This window comes from Furipterus horrens, unplaced genomic scaffold, assembly GCF_987537825.1.
Source record: "Furipterus horrens unplaced genomic scaffold, mFurHor1.1.pri manual_scaffold_8, whole genome shotgun sequence".
In the NCBI taxonomy this organism is placed as follows: domain Eukaryota; kingdom Metazoa; phylum Chordata; class Mammalia; order Chiroptera; family Furipteridae; genus Furipterus; species Furipterus horrens.
The window spans coordinates 27,092,914-27,116,463 of NW_028327178.1; the positions used below are offsets into that span (position 1 = coordinate 27,092,914).

The 23,550-nt window shown below is 37.0% G+C and overlaps 1 protein-coding gene across 1 annotated transcript in view; it reads right to left on the reverse strand.

Annotated features, from left to right (window-relative positions):
• KIAA1328 (KIAA1328 ortholog) overlaps positions 1–23,550 on the reverse strand; it is a 255,457-nt gene that overhangs the window by 14,565 nt on the left and 217,342 nt on the right. Inside the window, exons 9-10 of the mRNA XM_090285632.1 lie at positions 21,828–22,009; positions 13,540–13,648 (exon numbers count right to left, since the gene is read on the reverse strand). Of these exons, the coding sequence (XP_090141758.1) occupies positions 13,540–13,648; positions 21,828–22,009 (291 nt within the window). The remainder of the gene's footprint in view (positions 1–13,539; positions 13,649–21,827; positions 22,010–23,550) is intronic.

Genomic DNA, 23,550 nt, shown 5'->3' on the forward strand with positions numbered 1-23,550 from the left:
AGAATGTCCAGCTGAGCTGAAGATACATTAGTCAATGACCATTTATTCCATTTATTCTCTGTCTTCTCCCTTATAATTATTTTTACTGACAAAGTCTTCAATTTACATTCTTGGTACTATCATGCATGATCCTGACCATTTTTCCCCCCAAGGCAAAGCATGAAGCCTACAATAGTCACCTTTTCAATGTGGCTAATGACCTTAATTTGGACTTCAAGATGCCATCTTTTTTTCTGTCTTTCTCCTGGTGTCCTCCAGAAAGTAAAAGCTAAAGTTTTCCAGACACGATTTCACTTAAATGTTAAAAAAGTAAAATACCTTCAGTAAACACATGCTCACAAGTATAACCTCAGGAGATGTAAATTATACCCAGTCCTCGGTCTAGTGGGATGGCCAGAGACCCCCATGGAATTGCTCTGTGCCTTGCTGTGAATTACGTGGTGCCAAGTGTGCTTATCTACTTAATGTTTCTAAACTACTGCCCAGCACAAAACTCCAAAAGTCTTAAAGAAAGATTTAAACCATGTTTTTGTGAAACCAAATATTTAATTATTTTTGATAATGTTCTTCTTTTATTTTTTTTCCATTATTTTATTCCCCAAATGTGCAAATGTGCAATCAGGAGATAGATGTGCATGTTTTGTTTTATCTCTAAACAAAGGTAAGGTCAGACAGATACGATGAAAGCTGAAAAACTGATGTTTTATGTGGTCAAAGGACTTTGTTAAGGTTTTGCTGCCTGTAAGTGGCAGAGGCAGGTACTGAAGAATCCAGGTCTTATGACATTAATTCTAATGCCCTCTCCTCTAAGCCATGCTGCCTCTTGGCAATGCAAGGATTTTACCTTGAGAAACCAAAGCAACAGACTAGCCACAGGCCAAAGCAGAAGAAGTTCTATGATATGGCAGAACACCTTAGTGCTTGTTAGGAAGTTTGACAATGACAACTACTACTTAGCCTTGTACCATGTCTGTGCTCAGTACTTATGTAAACTATCTTGCTTAATTATCATGACAAGCCTAAGAGGAAGATATTATTATTCTCACTTTATTAGATTAAATGATTTGTTCAAAACCATATAGCAAGCTTTGAAATCTTGGCCTATAAACCTAGGCTCTTAACTTTTACACCTGGGCTCTTAACTGTTCTGAAATTGTTTCTTTGAGCTTTACTTTCTGAAGATTGGGAGGATTATATTAGGTAACATATACGAAAGAGTTTTTATAAAAGTATTAAGTGTCTAGAACAGTAAGTGACACTCAACAGTGTTTCTTTACATTGAAGTTAAGGGAACTTAAAGAACTTGGGCCAAATGAACAACTTTAAAACATCAGTTTATGAGGCTAAAAACTGTGAAATGATAGCAGGAACTGGCAATACTGAACAGATGTCACTAATCAGCATTTTTCAGAGTTCAGTACCTTGGAGAAGACACACCAAGGAAACATAATCCTCACCTATTGCTGGCTTAACAAAGATATAACGTATTTATGTCATATGTTCCAAGAGTAATCTTAGGGTTTTCCAGCGACTTGGATCTTCAGAGTATAAAATTTTGAAATGGGTTTAGGTCCTACAAATATATGTCCTTTGTTTCCTTTTAAAACATTGTTTTAAAAATTGTGTTGGTAATATATCGTTGTTGTAGAACATTTAAAAAATATAGAAAAGTGTGAAAAATAAAAGAGCTCTTATAATTCCTTCACCTACAACTTAGAAAAATTTCCTAAAACCAAGGACTAGATTTATAAGCGACTAGTAAATATAAGCTGTTGTACATTTTCCCCGTACAGTATGTTTTTCCTCTGGTAAGAAAGTCTTGACAAACTTCCTTAGGCTGTATTCATTTCTTGGAATTATGCTATGTCTCTATTATTTCTGTCTACCCCATTTGTTTCTGTTTTCTTACCTTACACACTCTATAAATAGTGTGTACAAGAGAAATGGATGATTATATTAATGGCTTTTAACAGTGGGAATTATAATAACAGCCCAACATCATGGCTTAATTAAAAGCAACATCTTTTAATCAAACACATAAGCATTTGAATGCATTCAACTGTTTTTAGTGGTAATGTATTGCTGGCAGGAAATTTTAAATGATTAACCCAACTTAAACAAAACACTTTTGAATGGCTGAGCTTTTCAACCTCCTGATTAAAAAGGGAAGACAGACAGGAATATTTATAACTCATCTTTTCTTTTAACATAGTCAACATATTCCTCTCTGAAGTTTTCAGATTATTCCTTTTAATTGTCATCATTTTATGTGCATTATTTCATTAGGTTTTGTTTTTATTTCGTTATTTACGATCTACTCAAAATGGAAAAACTATAGCAAATGCTACTTTGATTGTGTGTATGTGTAGTGTGTAAACCATTACTCTGAGGGTAGATAAAGCTAAAATGATGGTTCTAAGCCTAGTACCCAACATTTTAAAGTTGTTTGAAAAACCTAAGAAGAAATTCTATTTAATATTTCAAAACTGAGTTTTTAGTTTTAATTTTATTTTAATATTTTATTATTTAAAAAATTTATTGTATATTTCTTTCCATTACCATTTTATCTCTCTTAAATCCTCTCCCCACATTGTTGTTCATGTCCATGCATCCTTTTTCTTTTTTTCTTGATCCCTCAATGCCCTAAACTCACCCCATCCCCCGCCCACATAGCTGTCATCTGCTCTCCATCTACGAGTCAGTCACAGCCCAAGTGTCCATCAGTAGATGAGTCAGTAAAACAACTGGGGGACATTTACACAATGGAATATTACTTGGCTGTAAAAAAGGAGGCGATTTTACCCTTTGCAACAGTATGAATAGATCTGGAGAACATTATGTTAAGTGAAATAAGCCAGTCAGAGAAAGACAAATATCATATGACTTCACTCATATGTGGAATCTAATGAATAAACTGAACTAATAAGAAACTAAGTTTTAATAGCAATAAAAAAGCCTTACAATGATATGTAATTTATATGAACATGTATTATAAGTGGATATATCTGGACATGTCTAACACAGTTCCTGATATACAATAGGCAGTCAATGAATAGGGTCAGTATTATCATATATGGCCATCATCCATATACTCTATGAGATAGAGGAGGTGAGATCTGCTATTGAAATCTATCACATAAACCCAAGTAGTGCCCGTGGGCTCTAGTTTGAGGTTAGAGATGTCAGTTTAGCTTCCATCTCTCCACATTTCCTGTTAGGTACAGGAGGGAATCTGATTGAGTTCTTAAAATATTTGTGTAAAGGTGTAGGTAACATAACGTCTAATTTTAAAAAATTGTCAGTGTTTGGATTCTGGGCACAAGTACAAGAAAGCACTGCAATCTGGCTTTGTGTGTAGTTGAAACCACAACACCTATCCTTATCTGTACGGCTAAGATTCTTATCAAGTTATAAACCAAATTCCAGCTCTCAAAGTGAGTTTGCTCCCTATCCTAAACCAGAATTGCATCAGTCGATACCTCAGAAACAAATCCAAGTTTCAGGCAGCATGTATGAAAGAATGAAAAAATTGAAATTTGGAATTGGATGAGCAAAATTCAAGTCTTCTTTTTTGCTTCCTTATTGTGTGAACTTTGATCAGTCACTCAGTTTTTCTCAGCTCTCATTTCCTCATTATAAAATGGGATAATATTACTACTTACCTCACAGGGTTTTGGTGTAATTTAAATGAGATGATGACTATTAAACATACTCTATAAACTCTAAGGTACTATGCTAAGGATTGTGAACAGATATATAATTATAATTTTCAGCATTACATATTTATTACTAGAATAATAGAAATATTTTTTTAACCTCCTGGCAGCTGTTAATCCAGAATTTCGTTGCCTGAGATGAAATAGGTCACTGTTACAATTATTTACATGATTTTTCCTTCTCTGCAACAAAAATGGTTACTGGCACTGTGATATACAAAACTAAAAATACTTAAGCAGCCTGTGGGCTAATGCCTTGGTTTAAGCCACAGACAATGAAAAGGAACAAAATCATAAATGTTTGCCCCTCTTCACGGCACAATGAAGGACCAAGACAACATCTGTGGTTCTAGCACTTTAAAGGCTGTATCATCATAACTGGAGCTGGAAGCAACTGGATGTTCATGTCAAGTTACTTAAGGTGAAAATAAAGATAGAAAACACTGTCTTTAAAAAAAAATTAAAATTGTATATATTTAAGGTATACAACATGATATTTTGATAAACATATATGCAGTGAAATGATTACTACAGTCAGGCTAATTAATGTATGAATCCTCTCATATCCTTTCAATTTGTTTTTGTGGCGAGAACACCAGAAATCTCCTCTCTCAGAAAATTTACAAAATTCAGCACAGTATTACTGACTACAGTCATCATTTAGATTTCTAGATTTCTAGAACTTATTCATCATACATAACTGCAACTTTATGCCCTTTGACAAATTATCCTCTTATTTCCTCTACCTTCCCACTCCTGGTAACTACTGTTCTACTCTCTACTTATTTGATTTTTAGGTTCTATATATATAAGTGAGATCTTGTAGTATTTCTCTTTATGTGACTGGCTTATTTTACTTAGCATAATGTTCTTCAGGTTCATCCATCTTGTCACAAACAACAGAGTCTCTTTTGTTAAGGCTGAATAATTCCATAGCCCATTCATCTGTTGACAGACACTTAAGTTGTTTCTATATCTTGGCTATTGTGAATAAGGCTTCAATGACTGTGAGAGCTCAGATACCTCTCTGCAGTACTGATTTCATTTTCTTTGGCTATATACCCAGGAGAGGTAGTGCTGGATATATGGTAGTTCTATTTTTTAATTCTTTGAGGAACCTCCACACTGTTTTCCATAATAGTTATACCAAATTACAGGTCCATTAAGTATCCAAGAGTTTCCTTTTCTCCATATCCTACCCAATAATTGTTATCTTTTATCTTTTTGCAAATAGCCATCCTAATAGTTGTGAGGTAATATCTCACTGTGGTTTGGATTTGTATTTCCCTGATAATTAGTGATGATTCAGATGTCTGTTGGCAATTTGTATGTCTTCTTTGACACAGGGTAGCATCCATTCATGAGAAAAACTCTCAATAAAATACATATAGAAAAAATTTCCTCAATACAATAATGGCCATTTATGAAAACCTCACAACTTTTTCTCTAAGATGCAGTACATGGCAAAGATGCCTGTCCTCACCACTTCTATGCAGTGAAATACTGTAAGTCCAGCAAGAACACAGCAATGCAGAGAAATAAAAGGCATCCAAATAGTTAAAGAACTAAAATTATCTCTGCAAATGACATGATTCTAAATGCAGAAGACCCTAAGTACTCCACAAAAAACTGTTACAAGCAATAAACAAATTCAGTGAAGTTGCAGGATACAAAATCAACATAAAAAAAATCAGTTGTGTCTCTTTATACCAAAAGTGATTAATCTGAAAAGTAAATCAAGGGGGGAAAACCCCATTTTATGATACTATGAAAGAAAAGAAAATACTTGGGAATAAATTTAACCAAGGAGGTAAAAGATTTGTACACTAAAAACTATAAAACATTGATGAAAGGAACTGAAGATGACACAAATAAATGGAACAATATCCCATGTAAGTACAAAGGTGAACAGTCCTTCCTAGAAATAGGCTAACTCCAGCTTCAGTTTCAAAAATTCACTAATCAGGCATGATTTGGTGAGATCTGCCTTTCTGTCTTCACATCACACACACACACACACACACACACACACACCACCCCCTCTGGCTGGGTAGTAGCTCAGATGGTTACAGTAGGTTGTGGGTACGATCCCCAGTCAGGGCACATACAAGAAGCAACCAGTGAATGAAATGCATGAATAAGTGGAACAACAAATCTATTTCTTTCTTTCTTTCCTTCTTTTCTTCCTTCCTTCCTTCCTTCTTTCCTTCCTTCCTTCCTTCCTCCCTCCCTCCTTCCCTCCCTCCCTTTCCTTCCTTCCTTTCTTTCTTTCTTTCTTTTTCTTTCTCTCTCTCTCTTTCTTTCTCTCTCACTCTCTCTCTCTCTCCCTCCCTCCCTCCCTTCCTCCCCTCTCTTCCTTCCTTCCATCTCTCCAAAATCTATTTTTAAAAAAAAAAGAGAGAGAGAGAAGAAAAAAAAAGTTAAGAATACCAGTATTAACTCTTATGAGTCAGGGAAGAACAGAAAGAAGAGGTCTTAGAAACCTTTTTCTTCAGGGACTGAGAATGTAATCTTATTGCTGCATGCCTGGTATTTACCTCTGTTGATCAGTTTGGAATAATTATTACTGTGTTGTCATATGACTAAGAGAGAAACTCCAAGTATTTTAAAAGCGACAAGATGTCTGTTACATTGAATAATCCCAGAAGATGCTGTCTTCATTTTTAATATAAAATGTATCAGATATATATACCTGAAATGAAAAAGACACCAACATACAAAGGATATATAGCTGCAAGACTCTTTCCCAGTCAAATATGAAATAAAAGATTTGAAGATCTAGACTTCCGGCCAAGATGGAGGCTTAGACGGACATGCTAGGTCTCCCTCTACAACTAGAGAGGAATACAACTACTTCAAAACAAAGGATAACTAGAAATTCCAGAAAATAAAACTACACGGAAGTCCAACATATGAAGTTATAAACCAGCGGTGCCATTTGGGCAGGTAAGAGTTAAAGAGGGCAGCGCTGTTTGCGGTCGCACCTGGGACAGCTGCGGGGCGGCAAAAAATCCCGGCGGCAGTCAAGCCCCTGGCGGTGCGCGACCCCAGCGCTGGGGAGAGCAGCCACCGCATCGCCTTGAACAGTGAGGCCCAGGGGGGCGGGAGGACGGATCCCGGTCTCCTAGCTGAATAACTGTGTGAATCCATCTTGGACCCCCGCCCCCAAAGAAAGCACCACAGGGCTGCGAAATAGGTCGCGGACAGGCAGGCGCCGGTCGCTGACTTGTGACGCGTACACAGGCGCTGCCCCCGACAGCCGGCCCAAGAAAACAAAACGCATCTGTCAAAATGAGGCAGACAACTATAGAAATCCCGGTGACACAGCTCACCAGGCAACAGATGGAGAACCTGACAGATGAACAGATAAGAAACCTGTCAGAGGCTCAGTTCTGGGCCATTGTTATCAGGTGGCTTACAGAATTCACAAAAGAGCAGGAAAAAGATATGAAAGAAGCGAAAAACATTCATAACGAAAGGAACAAAACCACATACGAGACAGATGGTGAGGAAAAAAAATCCAGAGTTCATTTCAACAAACTGGAATATGGAGAAGGAACAAGCAGTCAACCAATGCAGTGAGAGGAAATGGGAAGCAACAATGAAAGGATCAGAAACCTCTGGGACAGCTATAAAAGGCCCAACATAAGAATCATTGGTTTGCCAGAGAGTGAGGAAGATGAACTAGAACTTGAAAAATTGAGTGAAAATATAATAAAGGAGAACTTCCCAGACTTGGGGAAGGGAATAGACTTGCAGGTCCAGGAAGCAAGGAGAGTTCCCAAGAGACTGGACCCAGGGAGAACCACTCCAAGACACATTATAATCAAAATGTCAAAAATTAAAGATAAAGAGAGAATCTTAAAAGCAGCAAGAGAGAAGAAAAGAATTATATACAAAGGGGTCCCAATTAGACTATCAGCTGACTTCTCAAGGGAGACCCTACAGGCAAGAAGGGACTGGCAAGAAATATTCAAAGTAATGAAAATCCAAAACCTACAACCACGAATACTCTATCCAGCGAAATTGTCATTCAGAATAGAAGGACAGAGAAAGTGTTTCCAGGACAAAATAAAACTGAAAGAGTTCATTAGATCCAAACCACTGTTATATGAGATGTTAAAGGGACTGGTTTAAAAAACAGAAGCTAGGGAGATGAAACAAAGGCAAACGAAACAGGCAACGAGAGTGGAAAAGGAACTGTGGGTACGGGAAGCATATTGGGGGGAGGTCAACAGGGAGGGGGAGTGGGGAGAGGGAGGGAGATGATATAGGAATTGGGGATCATGGTAGGAGGGAATGGAATAGACGGAGAGAGGTTGGGAGGAACTGTATGCACAACTAATGGACATAATCTAAAAGGGGGGGACAACTGGAGGGAGGGGGGCCACCGGGTGGAGGGGAGCAGAGGGAAGGGAAATTGGCACAAATGTAATATTTTAATCAATAAAACACATTAAATCTGAAAAAAAAAAAGATTTGAAGATCTAAAGCTACATTAATGCAAATATCTGCCTGTTGCAAGTATATTTTTTGATTAAATTGGCATACATCAAGTACAATTAGAAAGGTTATTTATAACGAAGAAATACATAATTCTGCATCTTAATGGGGATGACAATTACAGCTGATGGTTGCTAATTAGCATTACTTCTTTTGCTCTGGAAGCCAGATATTTCTTGTATGATTTTTATTGCTGGCAGTGGACATACCTAATTATGGAAGGTACAAAAAGGTTAGTTATCAGTAACATTTGTGCTCATAACAAATTCATTGGTAACCTGCCCAGGTCTGGCTTCACACTGGAGAACAGGATCAAGTAGAATCAGTAAACTTGATTTGGTGCCATGATAGAAAAAGGACTGAACTTTCTTAGTGAAGGAGCACCTATGCACTAGGTGTTCAGAATGGCAGGGAGAAAAGCTCTCTCTAAGTCCTCTCTCCAGGTGGAGTGATTTGCGGGGTGTTGCCTGTTCCAGTCAAGCAGAAATGCATGGCATTGTTTAGTTCAGTGCCCCCCCCTCCTTGTGCCAAAATGACCAGCATGCTTACTCTCTTGGACAATGCAGGGGTGTGTGATCAATCCTGGTGGCTAGAAGTGAAATGCAGAGAAAGAAGCATTATAGCTCCAGCACAGAAAACTACAAAGCCCTCTTTGCTTGTGTTATAAATTACATATTTATTTTGTTAGCATGAGATAGATGAATATTTCTACATACAGAGGTGCCCAGCTAAAATCAAGATAAGTGATATTAATGTCCTATGGTCAGTATTATTGAACCTCAAAAGCAATAAACTTTATGAGTCAATAAATATTACATTTGCAACATAGTTAACATTCCTTTACTGTCTCGAGCACTTATTACACATGGTAACTGCAAGTCTACAATACATTATTCATATTTGGGGTGTCACCAAGTGATGGATTGCTGTAGGAGAGGCTGTCCTTTAAATAAATCAACAAATAAAAATGCAAATGTTAACATTTTCAGCCACAACTTTCTCCATCTTGAATGGGGAATGAAAATTTCACATTATATTGACAGGCACCAGAGAGAACAATTAACAGCCTACACTGTGAATGAGAAAGATGACTCTGCCACGCCTTGTTTTATCACCTGCATATGGAATGACATGAGACTCTTCTGGGTGTTAGTGCTTTTCAGAGAACAAAGGAAAACCTGTCTCCCACTAGCATATGTCCCACCCCATTCTCTCTTGCAATTTGAAAATTCTTGCAATTTAGGGTGAACAGAGAAAGGTCTTTCACTCCTGTTTACCTCACTAGTACCTTCAAAGATTTGTTGCAACAAAGAACCATAGGTTTTTCTTTTGCCGCAAGTTTCCCTGTAACTGAAAAGTAGTCTATAAAAAATGCCTTTTTTACACCTTGAAAAAAAAATAACTCAAATAATCCTGATTCTGAAATCTGGAAAGCAACCGCTGTGCCTTCTTGGTAACTGATTTTCATAGCACTGAATCTTTTTTGACTCTGCACTTTGTGGAATAGACCTATAATATGCCATTGTACATGTCTAAGGATAATGTGTGCTACACATTGTTTTATTTAGCCAAACGCTCATTATTTAGGAAGCTTCTGAGAATCTATATTTAGCTGATTTGCAGTATTAAGAAATAACAGAGAAAGAATCCTTTTTCTAAGGCCAGTAAATATAAGTATTCACAGCAATTTTAAACAGCCTTGTAAAACTCTACAAAGTTGATATGGTCCATTCAGAAAGTGTGGGCTGAGGATGTTCTACAAAACCCTCACTAGGGAAGCATTTTCTTTTCCTTTTTTATGCTTCTCTCTAAACTGAAATGCAAAAGTCAAATACACATTAAAGCAGTGTTAAAGATCTCATTTTAACCTTCAACAACAGGGAAATTCACTAAGGCTGAAAATCTAGGATCTCTCTTCTCTTTACCTGTAACTCTTCTAGAGGAATCTCCCAAGGTAAGCAAGAATAGATCTTCTTAGAGCAATAAGCATTCAGCCACAGCATTAAGTGGTCCAAGGTGAGAACCCTATCAATAGTTCAGAACCACAACTCACTGTGGTTCTTCGGCAAAATAACAGTAGCATTAAAAATAATAAAGGAGTAATAAATGAAGAATGTGGTAAACTAGTTAAAATTTCTTTTGATTGTGGGCAGCCTCCAAATGAAGGAGGTTCCCTTTGTCAACTATTATAATATTTAAGATTATGGGCTATGGAGTCTGAAATGCTGGCTTACTTCTTATTGGCTACATGACCTTAGGCAAGTCAGTCTGTTTGAGTCGTAGTTTCCTAATTTTTAAAATGAGGATGACCGTAGTACTGCTTTTTAAGGCTGTGATGAAGATAAAATCAGGTCACACACACAAAGGACTAGGAATATAGTAGGTGCTTAACAGATGACAGCCACTATTATTATCATCTGTGCCATCTCCCAAAAGATCTTTGCAACCAAAATTGTCTTCAAATTTATCATCATATGATAAGATACTAGGTATTTAAGTGCTCAAACAATCATATGCCCAAGTAAAAATAAACTGAGCCCTTTTGGTGTTGATATTTATATATTCAGCCTTAAGTGTATAAGTGAGAATTGGCTTATTACATATGAGAAATTATAGTAACACATTTCTTTTCCTGAGTCCAAAAAAGGCTGATCAAATTATTAACTCTTCATTCAAATTTCTCTGGTATAAGTAAATGTTGACAGTCCTTTAACTGTAGTACAAAATCCACTATAATTTTCAATATCAATTAATTCAGTTAATTAAACTTACAGTCCAAGTATATAACCATTCTGTGATAAATTAGAAGGACCTACTGCTAAGCAAATTTTTTTTTTTTTTTTTATGAAACATAGGATTAGTTTGTGTTACTATGGAAATCCTTGCTGATTACCATTATCGACTAGGGAGAAAAGTGCGCCAAGAGTTCAGCCTGGCCAATTCTAGATGCCAAATAAAGGCCTCTCTCCTGAGTAAGAGCCATTAAGAGGTACCAAGATTTTTCCACTGCTTATTAAATAAACCTCAAAATATGCATTATAGAAATAAAATGCATCCAAAATATAAAGAAGTAAAACTGTCACTACTTGCAGATGACATGATGCTATCATAGGAAACACTAAAGATTCTACCAAAAAGTTATTAGAATAAATAAAATCAGTAAAGTTGCAGGATACAAAATTAACACAGGATCAGTTGCATTTTTACACACTAATAATACACTATCAGAAAAAGAACTTAAGAAAACAATCTGATTTAAATTGTATAAAAAAACCTAGGAATAAATTGAACCAAGGAGGTAAAAGACCAATACTGTGAAAACTATAAAACATTGATAAAAGAAATTAAAAACAACACAAATAAATAAATAGACCATGTTCATGTATTGGAAAAATTAATACTGTGAGAACATCCATACTTCCCAAAGCAGTCTGAAATCCCTGCCAAAATACCAATAGAATTTTTTTCACAGAATTAGAAAAAAAGAATCCTAATATTTGTATGCAACCATAACTGACCCCAAATAGCCAAAACAATCATGAGAAAGAAGAACCAAGCTGGAGGAATCACACGCCCTTGACTTCAAACCATACAACAAAGCCACAGAAATCAAAACAGTATGGTATTGGCATAAAAATAAGACACAAAGATCAATGAAATAGAATATACCACCCAAAAATAAACCCACACATATATGGTCATTAATTTATGAGAAAGGGAGCAAGAACATACAATGGGAAAAGACAGTCTCTTTAATAAGCAGCATTGGGAAAACTGACCAGATACACTGGAAATAATGAAACCAGACCACTGTCTCACAACATATACAAAAATAAAATTTATGATGGATTAAAGATTGAATGTGAGACCTGAAGCCATAAAACTAGAAGAAAACATAAGCAGTAACCTTGTTAACATTGGTTTTAGTAATATTTTTTAGACTAGTCTCTTCAGGCAAGGGAAACAAAAGCAAAAATAAACAAATGAAACTACATCAAACTAAAAAGCTTTTTGCAAAGTGAAGGAAAACATCAACAAAACAAAAAGGCAACCTACTACTGAATGGGAGAAGATATTTGCAAATTATAATCCAATATAGGGTTAATATCCAAAATATATAAAGAACTTATACAATTTAATACCAAAAACAAAGATTTTAATTAAAAAATGGGCAGAGAAATTTTTCAGAAAAAGACATACAGATAAGATGGTCTACAGACACATGAAAAGGTGCTCAACATCACTAATCATCAGGGAAATGCAAACCAAAACCTTAATGAGATATCATCTCACATCTGTCAGAATGGCTATTATCAAAAAGACAAAACAAAAACCACAAGTGTTGAGAAGAATGGGGAGAAAAGGGAACCCTCATGCACTGTTGGTGGAAATGCAAATTGGTGCAGTCATTATGGAAAACTTTATGGAGGTTCCTCAAAAAATTAAAAATAGAATTACCATATGATCTAGCAAGTCTAGTTCTGGGTATTTATCATAAGAGAACAAAAACACGATTTGAAGAAATTACATACACCCCTGTGTTCACTGCAGCATTATTTACAACAGCCAAGATACGGAAGCAACCTAGGTGTCCACTGACAGATGAGTGGATAAAGATGATGGGGTGTAAAAATAAGAAAACTTGTTACTGTTTGGTTTATATTTTGATTTTTGAAATTCCACTACATGGTTGTGAGTTCTCTCCAGAAGCTGGAGGTGAGTGCTTGAATAAATTAACTCGTGAAACACACACACACACACACACACACACACACACAAAGATGTGGTATATATAACAGAATATTGCTCAGTCATAAAAAAGAATGAAATGTTGCCATTTGCAACAACATGAATGGACCTAAAGGGTATTATGCTAAGTGCAATAAGTCAGACAGAGATAAACAAATACTGTATGATCTCCCTTTTAGGCCTATGTGGAATCTAAAAGCAAAAGAAAGGAACAAAGAGAGTAGAACAAACTCATAGATACAGAACACAAACTGGTGGTTACCAGAATGGGGAGGGGTTGAGGGAGGGCAGGTAAAATAGGTGAAGAGGATTAAGAGTTACATATTTCCAGTTACAATATAAATAAGTCATAAATATCTAATGTACAGGATATGGGATACTGTCAATAACACTGTATGGTGACAGCTGATAACTAGATTTATTGTGTAAATCATTTTGTAATGTACATAACTATGAAATCACTATGATGTACATCTGAAATTAGTAGGATATTGTATGTCAATTAAAAATTAAATTTTAAAAAATGATCTTATCTGGAGAATGCTATAAATCCAAGACCTCTAGGGCTTACCGGGAGGTATTGTGTTGGAATGACGATGTGGCTGCGCTTACAAGCTCCTTTTGGCTTTCTGTTGTCATAGGAGATGTGGATGCATCTTTTCTAACTCCTGTCATTGTCCCTGTATGAACAATAAAGGAAATAATTTGGGCATTAAATAAAAATTTATTAAAAAGTCCATTCTGAGTAATATACTAGAGATTATAGGAATCCCTAAGCTTTGAGATTAAGCATTCTTCCCTGTGAAATGAAACAATGACAGATGGAAAACTCAGCAGGTTGTTTTAATTTTGTAAACATCAGAGATCTGCAATATCTTGTTTAAAAAAATACACTTGTTCTGTAACAGACTAACTAGAGATTTTTTTAAAACCTGATGCCCTCTCACATTCCTGCTGATTTGGATTTACTGTGAAAACACCCAAGATGGTAGATTGCTTTATTTCATTCCCCTTACCTGTCATAACACAAGATCATTCTTCTCTTTGACCAAATAGAAAATTCCAGCACTTTGTATCTCCAAAGCTCCCCCAAAACTTATTCTACCTCCAAAACTTTCAAGGTATACATGAGACTTGAATGTTTCTTTCAAAGAACTCTACATTGGGCTAAAAGAAATGTTTTATTGGAAGAGATTCTCAACTAACCACTCTAGAGCTGATTTGGCCTCTGTTCCTTTCTAACAAGCAATGTTTAGTTGGTAATTTCTTTTCTGAAGTGCTAAACAATAAGATATGGACATAAAAATCTGTTGTTTTTGTTTGAATCTAATTATTAGTATTTCTAATAATAATAATTTTCTCCTTCTCCTTAATATTATTTTCCAAACAACACAAACAATATATTTCTGTTTTTTTCTTTGAAGACAATATGAATCTCATCCACAATTTTCTTCTGGTTCCTTGGAGACTGTTATCCAGACTGCTTAAAGAAGTTACTTGGGAAGATTCACTCTTTCTTTGAGGAAAGGGTAAACATTCAAATAGCACAAAAACAGCATTGGTGTGCCGGGAATACCAGACCCTAAAATGCCAAGAATACAGTAAGCTAACTTTGGGAATGGCACAATTTAGGTGTGACCACAGAAAACCAGGACAAGAGAAAGCAAGAGTTACGTCTATAGAGATTAGCATCAAAACATCACCATGAACCTTCGTATTCTAAAGCTATACTCATTATTAACTGCTCACTAATAGATAGAGATGTAAATCACTAGCCATCTAAATGCACAACTGTCTTCTCTGTGTCTACAAACCTGTCCGACCCTCAGCCCAAACCAGTACATTCTCACGCTAGAGATAAACTCATCAGTCCATACAGTGCATTCAGTTGGTAAATATTTACCAAGTACCTAATGACAGGCAAAGGCTGGTGCCAGAATTAAGCTCAAGTTTAGTTTGGAAAGAGGGGAAGGGAGGTGTGAGAGTAAGAAAATGAGTTACCCCGAACAAATAACTGTAATAGAATAACAATTAAAAAAAAAAAAAAAAAAGAATCATAAATGACCCCAGGCAGTATAAAGCAATGATACCAGATATAGTATGCTTGGTATGTGCCTGGTACTGTTCTAAGCCTTTTCCACATACCATACACTCTTTTTTTTTAAAAAAGTTTCATTGAAGTATAATTTGAATATTATAAAATTTAACCATCTTAGGTGTACAGTTTGATAAAGAGTAGCAAATCTATTCAGCTATGAAAGCATGGATACAACCCAGTTTAAAATTTCTTTGTCATGGCATTTGCTTATTTTTACAGTCCAGTTTTATAATATTTCCACACTCCCAAAAGTTCCCATATGCCCATTTGCGGTTCCCCTCTCCCTGACTGGACTGTTACTATCCCCCTCCAGCTCTATTGCTACAGTTGGCCATTTTTAGAATTAGTTATATTTATTGTCATAAAAACCCTTTGCAGTATATACTATTTTTGTATCTAATTTACAGATAAGGAAATAAGCCACAAGGGACTCACATGACCTGCCAAGGTCACAAAGCTAGTAAGTGATGGAGCCAGCAGTCATGTCCAGACAATCTGATCCCAGAGTTTTCATCATTATGCTAGTTACTGCCATATTTAATACAAAAAGTCTGAGGGATTAAGATCACATCTGGCTATAGGATTAGGGAAGGTTTAATGCAGGAGGTGGAATTTTGATAGGAAGGAATAAGGAGCACGAAACTAGTAAAAGCATTAAATTTAAAACCTCAAGGCTAAATATTTAGTATATTCGGGAAGTATTTACTGAGCACCTCTATGTCCTTGTACCTTGCTAATTACTTTAACTCACTTTACATGCATTATCTCCTTGTACTTAAGTTATATCATCGTCCTCACTTTATGGATACAGAAGTGGAAACTGAAAAGGCCAAGCAGCACGTCCAGTACCACAGCGCTGGTAAGCAAGCCTGGGTTTTGAATACAATCAAGGTCCACACTGCAAACTCTTAAACACTGTGCTAGTTGGCCTCAAAAATAAGATAAAGCAGCAACAATGACAATAAAATTAACCAAACTGGTCTTTGGAGAGATTACTCTCGTGCAGAATTTAGAATAGAGTAAAGGAGAGAGAACGGAGGCAAGCCAAGCAGTTCACTACCACTACAACTGTCTGGGTAGAATCCTGGGATGGAAGGCGAACACAAACTGGGCAAACTGGAGTGGGAACAACTGAGAGGGACTTGTGTGTGAGGTGAGAGGGAAGAGATGCCTGGTAATGACGGAATAAAGAACTTTTTTAGTCATTATCACATAAGGCCTGAACATTAGTCTTATTTTTTCTGTTTTGATACTTGCATCAAAAGTTTGGTTAAGACAATTGACATTTGATGGGAAAAACAGAAAGAAGAAATTTTAACAGCGTGCAAGGACTTCTAATGGGATCCATGCATGTGCTTCAGGAATGTGTGAATCCGTCCTAACTGCAGGCACAATAATGTGTGTATATATATGCTCATTCTTTTTTCTGGGCAAAGAGACCATAGCTTTCATTGAATTATGAAAGGTTATGGGTCTCCAAAAAAGTTAAGAATGATTGCTCTAAGGCACAGACCAACATCAATGAATGCAGATCCATGAATGTACTTTAAGAATGTATGAATACTATGCCTTGGAGCAAGTTTATCCCTTTTTAATTTTCTAAGCTCTATTCCTTATTAAGTTTCTAGAAAGCTATATATCAGCTTTTAATTATATTCATTCTATAAAATTTGATTTAATGTTTATTATACCAACAGTTACATACAGTTATGTATATTCATAGAATTACACATCCCTCTATATTTACATATGCACACAAATAAAATATACACATTTTAAAAATAGAAGTGTTGGTAAGAATATTATCCATTAGACTGTTAAATTCATATATAAGTATATATGTTTATATATAAATATATGTGAATACATTTATGTAACTAAACATGCCTTTTTGCATACACAGGTGGAATCGAACATAATGGATCATGTACTATTTACATATAGCTAGTTCTATGCCTGCCCATCCATCCACCAATATCTCATAACATAACTTCTTTGAGTTCAATGTTTAGGAAAACTCTGTTTCTGGGCCCTTCATTTTATTTTGCCATTTTGAAAGAGCCACGCTATGTTATACATTCAGTTCAGTTTAAAGACTGATAAAGAAAACACCAGTGCAACCCCTTTTCAAACCAAGAAATAGAGTCCTGGCAGCCACTTGAAGACTGTCCTACAAAAACCTTCTGCATGTCCTCTTCCATTCCCTTCCTCATCCTTGTTGACCTGCTATGGCAGGACCAACCACCAGTTTCCTGCCCAGGGACAGACGGTGAATATACTAGGCTTTGTGAGCTGTCCAGTTTCTGCTGCAACTATTCAACTCTGCTGTTGTAGCACAAAAGCGGCCGCAGAAAACATGTGAAAAATGAAAATGGCTGCGTTCCAGTGACCCTTGTTTGCAAAAATAAGCAGTGGGCCAGCTTTGGCCACCTCTATGTCATTGCAAAGATTAAGGTGATCTTGGAAAGCACAAAAAGGTGGTAGAGCCATCATTCTTTGGAGCAGAGCTGCTGTCAACCTCATCTCTTACCCTGGACCATTACAAAACAAGGAAAGAAACTTCTTGTTCTTTAAACTACTGATTTTTTTTGTCCACTTGTTACCAAAGTTTAGCCCACCTTAACTGAATATACAGCTATGAACATATTTATAAATTAATCATTGTGCGTATGAGATTCTCTCTAGTAGATATACCTAAAAAGAAATTGCTTGGGTATTTGTTCTTTATCTTTAATAAATAAATGCCAAACTGTTTTCCAAAGTTGTTCATGAATTTACACTTTGACCATCTCAGTAGGTGCAGAAAAAGTTTCAATAAAATTTTATGCTCACTACAATAAGAACTCCCAGCAAATGAGGTGGGAACTTTTATAATATGATAGATAGCATTTACAAAATATACCCACAGTGAAAATCATACGTAATGGTAAAAGAATATCTCTTTTCCCTATGAGATCAGAAACAACGCATAAAGTCCATTTTACCATTTTATTTTACATTGTAATGAAAGTCCTAGTAGTATAATAAGATAAAAAAATAAAAGGCCATACGATTAGGAAATAAGTAGTTGTTATGGACTGAATTATGTCCTCTCCCCTTGCCAAATTCGTATGTTGAAGTTCTAACTCCCAGTACATGTCAGAGTGTATTTGCAGAGAGAGCCTTTACAGAGCTAATTAAGATTAAACAAGGTCATATGGATGGGCCCTAAACCAACGACTGGTGTTCTTATAGGAAGAGGGAGCGACACCAGGGAGGCAGGCCCACAGTGAAAAGCCTTGTGAGGACATATGGAGAAGACAGCCATCTGCAAGCCAAGGAGAGAGGCCTCGTGGGAGAACTACTGGAAAGAAACACAAAGGAGCTGTCATGAATAAAGGAAATGCACTACATCTAAACTGGGTGTTTACACAGATACATTGTCAAAACTTCTCAAACTGCACACTTAAGGCATATGCAATTTTATTGTCTATAAATTAAATTGCAATTAGAATAAAAGAAAATGACAGAAACCTCAGTTTTCTGGACTTTCAAGGCAGTGCCATTTTTAGAAGTCTATTTCAGATGAGTCTACAATAATCCTCTGCCAGTAAAAAAAAAAAAAAAAAGAAAAAGTGTTTGGAAGCCCCTCTGGGGCCTCAATCAGTGACAGCCGCTGTATATTACATAACCTAAAAAACCCAAAGACAAGATGAAAGGCATGGTCAATACCATCAGGTAAATCGAAATTCCTCTAGATTCATCCTCGCTCAAAGTTTTAAGGGGATTCAGAGATCAATGAAAGAGTGACAAATGGAAGACAGCACTAAATGGGGCAGTGGGCTTTGGGGTGGCAGGGGCAGGGATGAGCAGTGACAAGCCCCGAAGCCTGATATTTCAGTTCTGGAACACGTGAGCTCAGTGGCCTCGCAGCCTCCACTAGCACTTTGGTGTAACAGGGAAAAAATGCCCTCAGCTTCTCGGGCTCCTCTGAAAGTGAATCAGTGACTGCTCACAAAGAGAAGGTTCCAGACAAGCTGGGAGAGAATAAAAACACCGCTGTGTAGGAAGGAAGAAAAGAGAAATCCTTTTTCCAGACTTGTGCCTTTGGCTTAGATGTTCTTGACTCAAGTTTAGATTTCCTTAAGTAATGTCTCCTTTTTACACATAGTTCAATAAAAGCAACTAAAATAGAACATCCAAGCATTGTTGATTGAAAAACAATTTATACTTTAAGTGTAATCCTGACAATACTGTACGTATTTTTGTGATCACAAGGTTTCTTGAGATGAGTTAGGTCTTTTTTTCTTTTTCTTTTCTTTACATGTTTAGTATGTATAAAGTTGACAGAATGGTGAGGGGGGTAGGAGAGTTGTAAAAGAGGAGGAGGTTGGTAATAAAGATTAATGGTCCTGCAGTAAATGTCCTATGTAGTGCTTAATAATTAAAAAACAACAAAAGAAACAAAGGACATAAAACAGAGGAAAAGTATATTAAAAAATTCTGATACACTAAACAGAGGGAAAGCAATTAAGGAGACGGAAACCCACGCAGTATAACTTAGGCAATTAGTGCTAGGTCACTGGCCTCATGATAAACAGGTGTCCAAAGCCTTTGCAGCCCAGCTTGGAAAGCTGTCTCCCGTTTGGTTGGGTGCCACAGCAAATGCCAATGCAATAACTTTTCCCTGTGCTGGAATCCGTGAATACCAGCTCTGCAGTGAGCAGAATGACTCAAAGGGGCCCTCTCTCAATGATCAGGTATATTGTAATTTTGCCAATGCTTCATATTAGAAGAATAGAAGAGAAAAAATACAAGATAGCTTTTCTAGGAGTAGAAAAAAAAAGTTAATAATTCCTGTGAGTACAATGCCTTACGACAGAACTCTTTTGAAAAGATAAAAGTTTCAAGTTTTCACTGCAATGCTATAACTCCTTCCCTACAAAAGAGGGAGGGGAAAAAAAAAAAAAAAACTAATGAAAAAAATAAAGCCCTGAGTGAAAACTGTTCCTGAAAACTTTGCAGAATTGTAACAGCTTTCTCTTGGTTAAATTGATTGGTATAGCAACATTATAAAATGACTATTAGGATTCATTGTGCACAACAGAAAGTGTTGAAATGTCAGCAGACTATACAGCAAAAAGTAATGGGTTCTGAACCCCTGTTAGTCAAAAATGATTTTGTTTCAAATTAGAAATTGATTTTTTTTTTTTTTTTTTTTGGACACAAGCCCTTTCCAGGCTTCTGGCTTCTGTAGCTGGGCTGGGGAGAGATTAATGTCCGCCCCGGCAAGGGCTGGCCAGATGACACCTTTCTCAAAGTGCCTTTCCAACTGTAGCTTTCTAAGGTGGCCGTGGTCTTAACCAATCATGCAAGTTATTTGTCCCTTTGTTATTACACTATGTTTTTCTCATTTTGCCATTTTATTTTAGTGCTGACACACAACACAAATTTGGTGACAAGTTAAAAGAAGGCTACGTTAAGCCTTGCAGTGCAACCACCACACCAGTTTTGACAGGCTCTCCACTCTCCCAAGTGCAACGACTAAGATTAGAGGAAGCCAAAGTAAGAGTTCCCCTTCCTGAAGGACAGCTGACAGAGAAACTAAAGAAGATTCTACCTCGGACATAAGCCTCCTGAATTTCATTTTTGTTTCTACGTTTGCCTTAAAGCAATGGAGGTCTGCTGAACTTTTTCCTTATGTCAAACAAAATAAACTTTTGCTTTTGTTTCAAACAATAGATAGTCCCTTCTTAAAGCGAGACTAATTATTGTGTATCAATTATCTGGGAGAGGATTAAACACTTTCTAGGTTAATCATAATTTAAATAAAAAACCATGACAATGCTGGCAGATAAGGGAAAGGCAGGGAGTGGCACACCCATAACATTTTCTCATAAAGCACTGCACGCTTCTCAGATAAAGTGTGAGAGTGGCTACAGAGATTATGAAAAGTTGATTGCTTAACAGTAGAGATGGACTGGTGCTACCTGTTAAAAAAGAGGTAAATAAGGAGGAAAGCATTGCTAAGAAAGATGTCAAGAAAGAGGTGTGAGCAGAGGGTGCTCTGAAACCCTTTTTTGGCCTTTGTTTCCTGTATAACTCTGTACAAAAGCTCAGACCTGTTCCATTCTGCTCCAAAATCCCTTAATAATTTCAGGAGAGATTAAGCCAAAGCCACTCTAGAAACAACTGGGAATTAAATTTAACTGATTCACTCAACATCTCACACAGTTATTTATAACTGATTAAAAAAAGTATCCATGACATATTAAAATAGGAAGAATTACTGGTACTCAAAAGACTGCTAGGCAATATATGCTTAAAACTTATGAGGTTCTGTTTCAGCCGCAGTGTAGAATTTATCCATGACCTCTCCTCCACCCTCCCCATATTTCCAGTAAATTGAAGATTAACTGTAGTTGTTAAGAGTTTACTTTCCTGGCAGAGATTTATGTTCAATCTCTTGTCCTTTTTACTCACTTTGAACATTATTTTGTGTCTATGGCCATATTTACTAACAGAATAATTCTTACAGTTTGCTGCTTGCAGAAGAGGGACAAATTGGATTATTTCTTGTAAAAGTATTCGAAGAGAAATGCTGATGTAATTCACTGATTTACATGTGCTGCCTCTGGCCTGGCAGGCACATGTCAGTTTGTAACATATTTAACTCTTGCTCAGGGTTGTAGGAAGTCATCTGGAGTTTACTGGCTAGCAGCCACCAGCAACCACCTGCCCCGAACAGGTTCTCATTTTGCTACTATAGATGCCAAGCTTACCTCTTTGGGGTCGACATGTGTCTTTCTGTTGACATGAGCACAGGGCATCATCTTCCACATGTGACTGAAACCCAACTGTCTTCTTCTCTTTTCTATTCTCTCCACTGTTAGCGGACTCTTGGTACTTTTTGATGGATGATGATGTTCCAAGCAGCCGGCCATCACATGTTGACTTCAACAAACTGAAAAAAATAACAAAAAAAAAACAAAAACGTATGAATGAGTTGCAGGGCATAGAAGGGATACAGAGCACACAAAGGCACATAAATTCAGCATGAGTTAAAATGCAATTCATGGTAGTAAAAAGTTTCTTCTTCTTTTTTTTTTGATGTATAATTAAAATAATTTAAGGTCTACTTTTTAAAAATCCTCACGTGAGGACATGTTTCCATTGATTTTAGAGAGAGAAAGGAAGGGAGGTAGGGAGAGAGAGGGAGAGAGAGAGAGAAAGAGAGAGAGAGAGAGAAACATGGATGTAAGAGAGGAATATCTACTGGTTCTTTCTGTATGTACCCCAACCTGGAACTGAACTCGCAGCCTAGGCTTTTCCCCCGGCCTGAATGAACTGGGAACATTTTCGTGCATGGAACAATGCCCCAACCAACTGGGACGTGGGGCCAGGGAATACCAAAGGTCTATTTTCTGTCCTACCACAACAACTTAGAGAAGAAATGGTTTTATCCTCCAAAAGCCTATATTTGGAGTTGGGGAAATGAGATTCAGACCCATGGAAGTACTAATAAAGTCACAGACTATGACTAAGTAAAAACCAGAATGTCTGTAGAAGTAAAAACGTATGCTAAAACAAGACCTGCATAACTAAAATGTTTCCAAGTATTAAAAATGAATATTAGGAATTAAAATATTACCAGTTTGCCTAAAAATGCACTTGTGATTCTCATTTTCAGTAGCTACAGTGTTTATTATGTATCCAAAGTATAAAAGAAGGTAGTAGTACAATAGTGCACACGGAAGAACTGATCTCTGTCCTCACGTAATTTCATTATAAATCAACAAAGTAAATATAGAGTAAAAGGAATTTTAATAAAAATAAACACATGCACGTATGCTTTTCTTTCTAATAAATTGTGTTCCCACCTTAGCACATTTCCTTATAACATTTTATTTTTTGGAGAGTAATGATCTGATTTTATACGTATATGTATATATATATACATATATGCCCTTGGCTGGTTTGGCTCAGTGGATTGAGCGTCGGCCTGCGAGCTAAGTGTCGCTGGTTCGATCTTCCAGTCAGGGCACATCAGAGAAGGAAAACTCTGACTCCAAAAAACCTCCGCTGCCTTGCGGCATACCTCTTCAGGGGAAAGGCTAAGGGAGTAAACCCCGACAGAAAATCCGGAGCCGGAGTCCCTAAGGCGGTTTGACGTTGTAGTCAACACCGGCAACTCCTGCGGCACACCTGAAGCCAGGCTGTATTGACTCCGTCTTTCCCTTGGACCCTTCAGCTGCGAAGAGAGGGGGGGGTCTGCTGCATGGGCAACAGCAGACCCTCCATATCACCCTGCCCAGGCTCTGTAGCTTCAGCTTCACTGGAGAGGACACTCCAGCGTCATCGCAAGATGTCGATTCAACACGGGAGGAGACAGATACCGTGTCACTCCCGAGTCGGACTGCACAGCCATTCTCGGCAGTGCAGATAGACTCTTAAGAAGCTACACCATCGTCTCTCGAGACGGACGGCTGCCGAACGAACGATACA